The sequence below is a fragment of the Blastomyces dermatitidis genome, assembly GCF_000003525.1.
Source record: "Blastomyces dermatitidis ER-3 genomic scaffold supercont1.3, whole genome shotgun sequence".
Taxonomy (NCBI): domain Eukaryota; kingdom Fungi; phylum Ascomycota; class Eurotiomycetes; order Onygenales; family Ajellomycetaceae; genus Blastomyces; species Blastomyces dermatitidis.
The window spans coordinates 2,039,493-2,050,938 of record NW_025544776.1 but is presented as its reverse complement, the minus strand read 5'-3'; the positions used below and the strand labels follow the sequence as shown (position 1 = coordinate 2,050,938).

Here is an 11,446-nt window from a genome sequence, read left to right as displayed (position 1 = left end):
AAATGATTGTTCGCTACGAATGAAAGGCTTCCTAGCTTTTCGCTCGAGCACGGATCAGAAGATCCCTTGAAAGGCTGATCCTTGGAGCTGATCCTTCCAAGCCCATCCTGATAGTGCTTACGTCCTAGTATTGTAAGACAGCTTAGATCTGTAATCTGTCTCATAGAAACAAATAAGGTAAAGCAGAGAAACTGAAATTGAGATTGAAATTCAATTTGGGAAAAAAAAAAAAAAAAAAAAAAAAAAAAAAAAAAAAAAAAAAAAAAAAAATTGTGTTAAATCAGAAGTGTGGCATTGGGGAGATTATCCGACAGTTGATGTATCAATTCGTAAAGATATCGCAAGCCGATAATCAAAGCTAGGCATATTGGGATGTATCAGTAGGTAATGTATTCCGCTTGTCATTTAACATTTCTAACCTGTCTTGTTAAACGCACGCCCCTTAGAAGAAGTGTTGGTGCTTCCTTGTTGAAATTTTGAAAATTATGACAAATATTCATAGAAGGCCCCGGCCTCCGGCGGGATCAGCCGCGGTTGATGCTCCTCCTCCTACTCCCCCACCTGCTACCCCTCCAATCCTGGCCGGTACTCTGATTCCAGCTGAAGCGTCAATCGTCCCCCACCGCACAACGCTGTCCACAACATCTACTCGCGCCCGCGCCAAGCCAATTGCAGGCACAACCCAGTTTCCGCAGCTACATTTCATGCCCTGCCATGCGAATTTTCCAATATTGGCGCCGCAGGCGGAATTAGGGCACGTGAGGCGTCCGGAAAGTGGTGCCTCAGGAGTATATTTGTATTCATCAGCTGAGTTGGCTGCTGGCGACGAACTGTCTTGTTCAGGGAAGAGAGAGGGCCGCATCCACGTTAGCGGATGTAAGAATATATGAGCACACGGTCCCTCCGGGATAGTATGACCTCGCGGTAATCGCTTGTCAGTTTGTGGTGTGTGAGGGATTATGAAGGGAAGAGTTGCCAATTTGCGTCTGTGGGAATCATTAGTTAGCTAACCTCCGTTAAGTGGACAGGAATAGAAGAGAACATAGATAGGATCTCCAAGAGGAGGGGATAAACGGGGACAAAGAAGGTCTAACCGGCACTTGCGGCACTTTATTTCCGTAGATTCGTCGGTTTTATTTGAGGGCTCCGCGCACTCATCCTCGAATCTAACGAGCTCAATTTCAGGAGCACGGCCACATGCAACACTCTCTTCGAGCGCTCGCTCGTATACCCAGCGTTTATACAAGGGATGGTCAGTGACATTGTCTGGGCATCCCATTTTGTGATAGAGTTCCAATTGCTCTTGGAACCCGCCATTTGGTTCGCATAGTGGTCTTGACTGACGAATTAGTTCAAGAGCCCCCCAGGGCGTTAATGCACCAGGGTCCCGGTGAAGCAGAAATGCAATACAGACAGTTGCAGATCGGGATTTGCCCATCGCGCTGTTACGATTTTAATGTTAGCCGAGGTAACATTTGTTCGCGACAGGAAAGCAATGGATCCTATTCTTAGGGCTATAAAAAGAAACAGATTGAAATAGGAAGCATAGTGATGAAGTTCAGAAGGTTACATAAAATATATCTGTTTAGAGCGGGAATATAGCCTGTGTTCGCGAAGGGACCAGTTATTTTGGTTAAACCCAGCTGTGGGACAAGTACCCCTTGACGTGTTCATTTCAGCCCCAGACAATGGATAATTAGCTCACCAATGTACCAGCACCCCGCCACCGCTATCCAGGCCAGATTTGATAAAGGCATTCGTAGTGGGGAAATGCCGAAAGAGGTCTTCATCACTGACATCGTCCACAGGGATCTGTAAATGTTCAAAAGACTCAAAGCGCTCCTCGTCTGGATTTAACCGAAGTACAGAAACAATATGTGTGATATTTGCTTTCATGAGGGCACTTTTATTGCTCAGGCTCATAATCCTAGTAATTAGTCAGTAATCACATCGAATAAATAATGGAAAGAGGGATGTCGCGAAAAAAAAAGGGGCCAGCCAACCAAACAACCGTGGGTGCTTGGATACGGCCAGCGGAAGGGGTCAAAATGAGGGGTAAAAATGACTTTACCCGCTGATAAAGAGATTTTCATCTCTGATCCTGCTGAGTGCCATTTCAGCTCGCTCGTCGACTTGGGTGAGAAGGAAACCCGTTGGCAAGGGACGTAAATTAGCGCAGGCAGGAGGCAATAACGTGATCTCCTTTCATGCAAGATTTTTCGAAGTTGTTGCAGTTGTTCAACTTTTTAAATATTAATATTGCAGCATGGCTGCCACTGGCTCTCCGGCTATCAGAAAGGCCGGCACCAGATGCATGGGTTTGATACTCGGCTACTACGGCAGTCTATATTGACATTTGAGTCAAATGGGTATTTTTTGAGTATTTTATACTAGTGTTACCATGTACACGCACCAATCATATTCATTCAATTTGTAATCAAACAGAGCTTATTAATTAAAAATATACAGAGCACAGAGTGGTAAAAAACTAAACTTTGTAAGCAGTTATATATTTTAAAATATACTAATTTCTTTATTAATTATAGTAGAGAGAGACTGTAAGATAATAAAAATAATAATAGTAATAAAAAGTAAAACAGTGTAAAAAATCTTACTTTTTATAGATTTTTTATCTTTATTTTAATCTCTTATATATGTAAGAAATCCCGCTTCTCGCGGATTCTTTACCTCTATTTCTATCTCTCATATAATCAATAGGGCTAGCGGCTCTTGACTACATACAACTATATAGACTGAAGTTCATAAATACTATTCATAACTCAGCTTAAATGCTATTATATATTTAATCTCTATATTTTATCTTTCTATCATGAATACTTCTAGTAATTAATAGTATATATTATATCAAGCTGTAAACATCTGAATAATTATCTGTGAGTACTTATTCTTATATTTCAAGCTCAGTTAGTCAGCAATCATCTGTTATAACTGAAAGAACTAAAAACTTATATACTTTAATCTCTGTAAACTCTACTATAGACACTCAGAAGCAGTTATCTGAATTATAAATAATCTTTATAAAAGAAGTTCTAGAGAACTTATTAATTACTTATAAAACATTATTTTCTATATCTGTGATAGAGAAACTCTTTAAACTCATAAATAAATCAATCTTAGTGTGAAGAATATTCTTGAGTATCTCTTATAAGACTAAGCTATTTTTCTATAAGAAATGCTTACTACTTATAAACACTCTTGAACTAAGTCTTTAGATATGATCTTCAGAGATATCTATGAACTGAAAAGAAACTTTCTTAAGCTATAATCACTTAAGATCACTTATTGAATTATAATCTATAAAAGATTTTACAAGTTTATATTTGAAATTGACTTATAAGTCTGACTGTGTGATATAAAAGATGAAGAAGCTATTATCTACATAATAACAGATCTCTATTATACTGAAGTTAAGAACTGACTGAATTATCTAGAGAATGATTATAAGAGATTCTACTGATCTGTTCTTAAGATTTATCTAGAGAATAAGTTGAGAAACTCTGTGAGTTGAACAGAGAACATCTGAATTACAATCATTAATATTAGAAAAAGAGATGAGAAATCTGATGAAGACTACTCACAGCACTTTATAAAATTATAATATGAATTAAGATCTGTGAAAACAGAGCTCTGAAACAAGATCTGAATGATAATATTTATAAAGAGACTGAATAAAGATATATAGAATAAGCTTATTCAGTAAGACTCTAAGTTCTTGACTCTGAAGAAACTGATAACTCTTATTCATTACTTACAGATCACTGTGAGAGTTATAGACTTATAGAGAGTGAATTACTGATCAGTTCTGTAAGAGTCAGAATAACAGAGAACAGATTTATTAGAAAAAGATAATAAAATATAGAGAGATTTATATCTGACTACTGAGTAGAGAGAGAGAGTTTCACAAGCTCTTATAAATAGAGTATATAACAGATAGACTGACTGTCAGAATCATGAATTTCACGTTTGATCTTATTTGATCTGGTCTCATACATTTCTTGGCGTGAATCCCGCTGGGACTGGCTATCAAAAAAACAGGTAAAGTGACTATATATCAGATCTTAAAATGAAACCATGACTTGAAAAAAATGAGAAAGTGATCTCATTTGGTCTCATTTAGTCCCATTCTTGACATAAAGTTACTATTTTTAGACATTTTAAGGTTTTTTTAGACTATTTTTAATTTTTTAAAAAGTAATGCTTTTTGGTAATGCTCAAATGAGATTTAAAGTCATTTAAAGCAATAAAAATAATTTAAATTGAGAAGTGAAAATTATGATCTTATTTGAAAAATGTGACAAGAGTAGACAGTAAGTCTCACTGAGACAGTATGAAACTACTATCTAATGTTAAAACTGTGTAATGGGATCAGTCGAATTGGTAATGAAACTATCAAAAAATCTGGTCCTGGTCTCAGACACGGTCACACGGTCAGTCAAATAACAGAGAGATCAAGAAAAAGAGACTCTATTTTATCTATTCTAAATCAGAACATCTTTACACAAACTATTCAGATAAATTAAAATAGAAATTTAAGAAGTTACAGACAGAGTCAGTAACAGCCTTCTTAAGAGTCTTGAAACTGATATCTGAATCTGTTGCTTCTCTGATGAAAATACTTACTTATAGAGAGAGATTATATCACAGTACTACTACTCTGCAAGTATAAAAAGTATTAATAAACTTAGAATCTCAGATCACTGTAGTGTCTCTAAAGCTCACAGAGTGAATAAGCTGAAAGATGAAAACTGAGAATTTACTCTTATAATAAGCAGAATATGAGAACTCAGATCTGAGAGCTGAAAGACTTATAAGAATTATCTTTGAATTGCAAGATCTCTCTGAAATCTGAAGAAGATTTATAGAAACTGTGATTATCATAGATATTATAGATAATATGTACTTGAGACTTGTATAACTTTAAAGACATAATTCACACATAGCTGTCTATGAGTCAGGTTTATACTTTCAATCAGTATTGACAGACTTACTTACAGAGATAGAATCAGTTAATACTACAGAGTTATTTAGAGAAGATAAGCTTATCTATATAATGACTTTACAAGTGTCTGAGAATCTTGCAGTTATAAAAACTGAGCTTCAGATATCAGAGAAATACTGAGATCTTACAGAGATATTCAGTTCAGTAAAGATAGCTGAGCTTTCTTCTCACTATAAGAAGAATCTAGTAATAAATTTAATAGAAGAGTAGAAACTCTTCTGAGAATCAATCTATAAGCTCTCTCATTATAAGACAGAGGTCTTACAGACCTATGTAAAGAAGAATCTGAAGAATAACTTTATTCAATCTTCACAGATCTTCACAGAAGTCTCTGTAATATTTATAAAGAAGAAGAATAAAGATCTCAGATTGTATATAAACTATTATAATCTGAACTTTAAGATAATAAAGAGTCACTACTCACTATCTCTGATTGAGAATGTAATCAATTATTTTACAGAAGCTGTCATATTCATACAACTGAATATAATCAATGTATATACACAGCTGTAAATATAGTCTGAGAATGAATAAAAGACTGTCTTTAGAACTGCACTGAGATTGTTTGAATATCTAGTGATATCTTTTAATCTGACTAATACTTTCACAGCTTTTCAGTCTTTTATTAATAAAACACTTCATGTATATCTGAATATCTTTATAATAATATATCTGAATAATGTGATGATGTACTCTATGAAGAAGAAAGAACACACTGAGCATGTACAAAGTATATTAAAGGTCTTAGATAAGACAGAACTGTATATTAAGCTTATAAAGTACAACTTCAGTATCTGTCAGATTAATTTTCTAGAATATATAATCACTGTAAATAATATTCAGATGAAATCTTCACAGATTAAGACTATTCTATTATAACTGAATTTAACTAGTATTCATAAAATTCAGATCTTTCTGAGTTTTATGAATTTCTATAGATAATTTATCTTTATATTTATAAGAATCTTCTTAACTCTTACAGATATGCTGAAGAGTGAAAATAAGAAGAAGTTATTTCATAAATAGAGAATAAAAAGATTATTAAGAAGAAAGAACTGTGAGAAATTTCTTATCTTAGAAGTTTATAAGATCTTTGTAAGATTAAAACAGATATTCATAGATATAATAATACTGTTTCACTTTGATCTCTTACTCTTAATCAGATTAAAGATAGATGTCTTCTTCTTTATAATTTCAGAAATAGTCTTATAACTACAGTTAAATAAGAACTGAGTTTCAGTAATCTTTTTCTTATAAAAGATGCAATCTGTAGAGATTAACTATAGTATTCATAATCAGAAGCTTCTTATAATAGTGAAATTCTTTCATTACTGATATCACTACTTTAAGAATCTTATAATAATGATTACTGTTAGAACTGATTATAACAGCTTATAACAGTTTACTTTAATTAAGAAACTCTTACAGTGACAGATTCACTGAGCTCAGAGACTGAGTAAGTTCTGATTCAAGATAGAATATATTAAGAAAACTAAGAACTCAGCAGATGAACTCTCTCACAGATCAGACTATGTTTGTAACGTGGCGGAACCGAAGCAGTGACTAGTCAGCGGCGACACGTAGAGGTGGTTGTTTGAGAAGCTGTATAAGTGGGCTTGACTATCTTGCTTGAATAGCGAGCTCATAGGCTACAGAGTTATTGCGAGGATATCACAGATATGGTACTTAATATACTAAGAAGATTGTATGAGGCACACAGTAACTCTTGTGTATATTCCAGTAGCAGTAAAACAAATCACTGACTTCTTTGATGAGAAGCCAGCATCTAGCTATTCTATATAGATAATAGGCAGATACTCTTCTCTCATTTCATAAGCAAGAATAGCTGAAGCAATACCTCAGTGATGCCTCATTGCCAAGGAAGAGTAATCTGCTGATCTTATATAGAAGTGAGGTTCTCATACTCATCAATCAAATCTTTCTATGATATATCTGAATGATGTCATAGAGTGGTTGAAAACTGGTTCAGACAGAATACAGAATGAATGAAATCATCCGCATGGAAGCAATGAGCTGTGTGAAACTATAACAGAGCCTTGACACAGCTGAAAGCATGACAATGCCCTTCTCTTTAAGAGCATAGTCTCTATGCTCTCAAGATTACTGAATTAGAAATTATCTTTATTATATAGCAATGATTGCTAACTAATTGACAGTGCATGTACTGTGCATGACACAAAGATGAGTTTTTCTGCTGACTGCATAGATCTTTCTTTTCCCATCTTCATTCAAATCAAACACATGATAAGTGGGTTCCTTATATATCAATTTGAAATGTGGAAAAATGTAGTTAACAAGTGACTTACAGATCTCTCAACATATTCCATTCTATATATGAAATTCTCTGCAAAAGTGATGTATTTTAGAGGCAAAGCTAACAGTAGTGACAGGATTTTTTCAAAAGATCTCTCTCTCTGTGACACATTTTTCTCCCCCCTCCCCCATCTGCAATAGTGAGTGCATGAGAGTATCATTCTTGAAGGACAGTAGAGGGCTTATTCTGACATTTTCTAGTGAGTAACAAACATCTTCATGATGCAGCGGCGGCCTCTGTGGCCGCCAAGAAAGCCAGGTTGGAGGTGGCAGTGTCAATGAGCCGCGGGAGCACCACTTTCATTGCCACACCTCCTCCTGCTTCTCTTGCAGCCGCGGTGGAAGTTGCCATGCCCTGCAGTGAGGTGTTGTCCCTTCTGCCGGCTGGTGTGTCTGCATCTGGTCCATCCCCTGCCCCCCCCGCCGCCATTGCAACGCCGCCCCCCCCCCCAGCCAATACAGTGGTGTATGATCCCATGTGGTCATTCAGAGAGGAACCCGGGGAGAGCTTGATTCTGAAGACAGTGGCTTCAAGGAGCCCAATCCATAGTTCTCCTCCCGCGGCACACCTGAGCCCTGCTTGGGATGCTGCTGGGTTGGGTCTGCAGAGTCCCGCGGTTCCTTCATCTTCTCCCTGTGAGAAGGCTCCAGTGTGGCCTCTGGCCAGCATCACTACTTATCTGCACTGCACTAAGCAGCTGAAGAAGAGAGGGATTTTATACACTCACTTCTTCTCTCACTTTCATTGTTTTCATTGTATCTGCAACAATGACTTCTATCTCTCTATAAGTATTATCTATCTTACAAGAAGATATTGTATCAGCTCTGACAAGAAGCTCAGATGCTCAAGCAGTACAGAGCAAGAATCTCAGAGCTTCAAGTGTTGATAAATTTCATCAAGACTGAGAAGGTCTCTCTTATTCATCTGCAAAAGAAGATGAAAGTGTGAATCTCTGAGATAAAAAAACACCTCAGAATGACTGACTTCAAGAAAGAGTCAGTCAGCACTGTCATTGAAAGCACTGCAGAGATCAATCACTGATTGAAGAGAATCTCACTTCAGTTGAAGCAGATAACTGAGATACTTTGTAAGTTAATAAGTTGACACTTTCAGTATCTCTCATACTCTTCTGTAGCATGCTTCTCTGCAGTACTGCAGTACTAACTTCTCAGTAGATAAAGATACTGATACTGAAGACTTCAATAGTGAAGAATGAGTTTGATGAGAATATAATTATTAGCAAGTAGGCTCTGATCTCTCTTTTTACTTTTTCAGCAGGCTGTGACCTCATTAGAATAGCAGCAGTCTGCAGGTCAATAATATTAATCTTTTTATTGATTTCAAATATCTCTTTTCTTTTAACTGCTTCAGAAATGTTACACTTGTGTAGTCTTATTAAACTTCTAAAAACTCTTTGAGAGAAAATAGAAGAAGAGTGCTACAGAGTCTACAAGACACTGACTCATCACTGCAAGATTATCTCTAAAAAACTCTTTGAGAAAAATGAGAAGTCTTAAGCAGTGTTTCTTACTCAACATCTCTGATGTATAACAGAGCAGTCTCTACTAGTCATCTCATAGATTACAATCTCTTTCTCAGTATTTTTCAAATACTCAAGCAGTTCTTATAAATTCTCTGATAATGAATAATCTTCTCATTTAATGAGATATTGAAGCTTGTCATAATGTATTCACTTATTCAATATTTTCTTTATAAGATATTCAGTATCACTCTCAATCTTGATATCATTCAGCTGAGACAGCTTCACTTCAGAGCATTGCTTATAGAGCTTCAAATAGAAAATATGAAAAACAGAATGAATTGATTTCAATTCTGTGAGTAATTTCAACTCATATGCCTGCTTACTCATCACTCTTGTTACTGAGAAAGATTCTAGTCACTACTCACTGAGCTTCTTATATAATCTCATTATCTTGATATTCTTTGCTGAAAGTAGCACTTGATTCTCTATTAAGAACTTCATCAGAAGATGTTTTTAATTATAGTATTTCATCTACTGCTTCTGAGTGCAGTGAATGCTTTTCATCATCTTCTCATGAATTTTATTCAAAAGTTTCAATCTCACTTTTACTTCTAATACTGAGAAATACTTCATTCTCTGTATCTGTCTGACATTCTGACTATCTATTCTCTTCTTTGAAATGTCATTCACAACATCACTGAGTAACAAAGAATTATATTCATAACAAGCATAGAAAGAAGATACCTTTAAGATTGCATTCTTTGCATTGTTATATATGAATTCAGCAGTCAGAAGATGTTTGAGTCAATCATTCTGATGATATGAACAGAACACTCAAAGATGCTGTTCTAGTGTCTGATTCTGGCATTCAGTCTGATCATCAGTCTGTGAGTGAAATACAGTACTGAGAAGACATCTTATTATAAGATGATAGCAAAAAGCTGATCAGTATTTACTGATGAAGAGGGATTCTCAATCTGTTATCAATGATTTCAGAGCACTGTGATCATGAATGATGATATCTAAAAACAGGTCAGTCAATTCAGAGGCTTTAACCTTTTTATAAATAGAGATATATCTGATCATCTTCATGAAGCAGTTAACAATGATTAAAATTGAGTCATATTCTTTGACTCTTGTCAACTTCAGCAGGTCAACTATGAAATCCATTGATAGATTCTGCTATGAGCTCTTTGAAACAGGCAGTGATATCAACTCACTGTATTACTTATACCATAGAATCTTTATTCTTTAGCAGACATTGCAAGTTTCAACATACTCTTTGACATCTGCTCAGAGCTTGTCTTAAGTGTATTTATGTTTTAGAAGCTTCTCAGTCTTCTCTAACCTGAAGTGTCTTGTATGAGAATCATTATGATGAATTCTCAATAACTCCTGACACACCGCTCTGCTATGAGAGACAAAGACTGAATCATTTAGCAGTAGAAGTTCACATTCTTCTAGTTATCAGTGACTTGATTTCTTAGCAGCACTGCCCTGCTCAGAGTCTGTCTCTTTCAAGTTTAAACTGAATTCTTTCTTCTTCAACTTTTGAATTCAAGCTGCAGTAGAGATGTCCTTCTTCTGTAACTTATTAATGAATTTCAAAAGTAGTCAGATTGAAAGATTGTAGACTGTTTCATTCTTTATCAATTCAATGATTGCAAGATGTGACATGAGAAGCTCATGATCTTCAGTGTCAGTCTCCCATGAGGACCCGGGTTCTCTTTCACCTTCTATACTGAGTCGCACAGCTGTCTCTCCAGCACTGTTCCTGAGCTTTAGAGAATCTCAACCCCCTGCAGCCAGCTTCTTCTGCAGTGATGACAGAGATTCTTTTATAGAATCCTTCTCCACATCAACAATATTATAATCAGGCTGTCTAGACAGCATATTGACAGGGTTAAGCCAACCTGAATAATATTGAATATAGAAATCATACTCTGAAAGCAGCTTCACCCACCTGGCTTGATATCCTGTTAAGCTCTTTGTTGTCAAGAAGTAATGCAGATTTGCATGATCAGTGAGGACTTGCACTGGGTACTTACTATTCTGAAGATAATGTCACCAGATCTTAAAGGATTCAACAATTACTAACATCTTCTGATCATGAGTATTATACCTTCTCTGTGTGAGTGATAACTTCTTGAAGAAGAAGATCACTGATCTTCATTCACAGCATCTTGTAGACTCTGTGAAAAAGCCTTCTCTCACAGACAATTCATTGCCTGTTTTCTCAGAGATGATTATCCCCTGATTCTTTCAATGTTGAAAGACCTCTGATGTCAACTGTAAAAAGATTCCACAGATCTCATTCTCAGATGCATCAGTCTCACACTGACTGAGTAAGTCAGGGTTAAAATGATTCAGCATTGTGACATCTGTGAAAGCTTGTTTCAATTCTACAAATGCCTGCACGGTGTCTTGAGTGAGAGTAAATGATCTCATTTTCCTGTCTTTCACACTTCTCTTCAACAGATCTGTAAGAGGGGCAGTAATCTGTGAATATGCATAGATGAATTATCTGTAGAAATTCACAAATTCTAGAAACACCTGCACCTTGTGGTACATCTGCAGCGCCAGCCAGTTCTCAATGACAGAGACCCGG

The 11,446-nt window shown here is 36.0% G+C and overlaps 2 protein-coding genes across 3 annotated transcripts; both read right to left on the bottom strand.

The window, feature by feature from the left end:
- Nucleotides 1-270: 270 nt before the first annotated feature.
- On the bottom strand, nucleotides 271-2,330 carry BDCG_02890. 2 transcript variants are annotated; one of them, XM_045418462.1, is made up of 4 exons: nucleotides 2,072-2,330; nucleotides 1,706-1,927; nucleotides 1,095-1,603; nucleotides 271-986 (listed from the first exon to the last, which is right to left on the bottom strand). In XM_045418462.1, exons 3-4 carry the CDS (start codon nucleotides 1,436-1,438, stop codon nucleotides 497-499), a joined length of 834 nt encoding a protein of 277 aa, XP_045280204.1. In that variant the 5' UTR covers nucleotides 1,439-1,603; nucleotides 1,706-1,927; nucleotides 2,072-2,330; the 3' UTR covers nucleotides 271-496. The 2 variants fall into 2 exon arrangements, with proteins under 2 accessions (XP_045280204.1, XP_045275032.1); XM_045418461.1 differs by having other exon boundaries at nucleotides 1,095-1,442.
- Nucleotides 2,331-7,571: 5,241 nt separating this feature from the next.
- On the bottom strand, nucleotides 7,572-8,024 carry BDCG_02889 (uncharacterized protein; the record flags this gene model as incomplete). Its single annotated transcript, XM_045418460.1, has 1 exon — nucleotides 7,572-8,024. The coding sequence occupies one exon, from the start codon at nucleotides 8,022-8,024 to the stop codon at nucleotides 7,572-7,574; it is 453 nt and encodes a 150-aa protein (XP_045275031.1).
- Nucleotides 8,025-11,446: the final 3,422 nt, after the last annotated feature.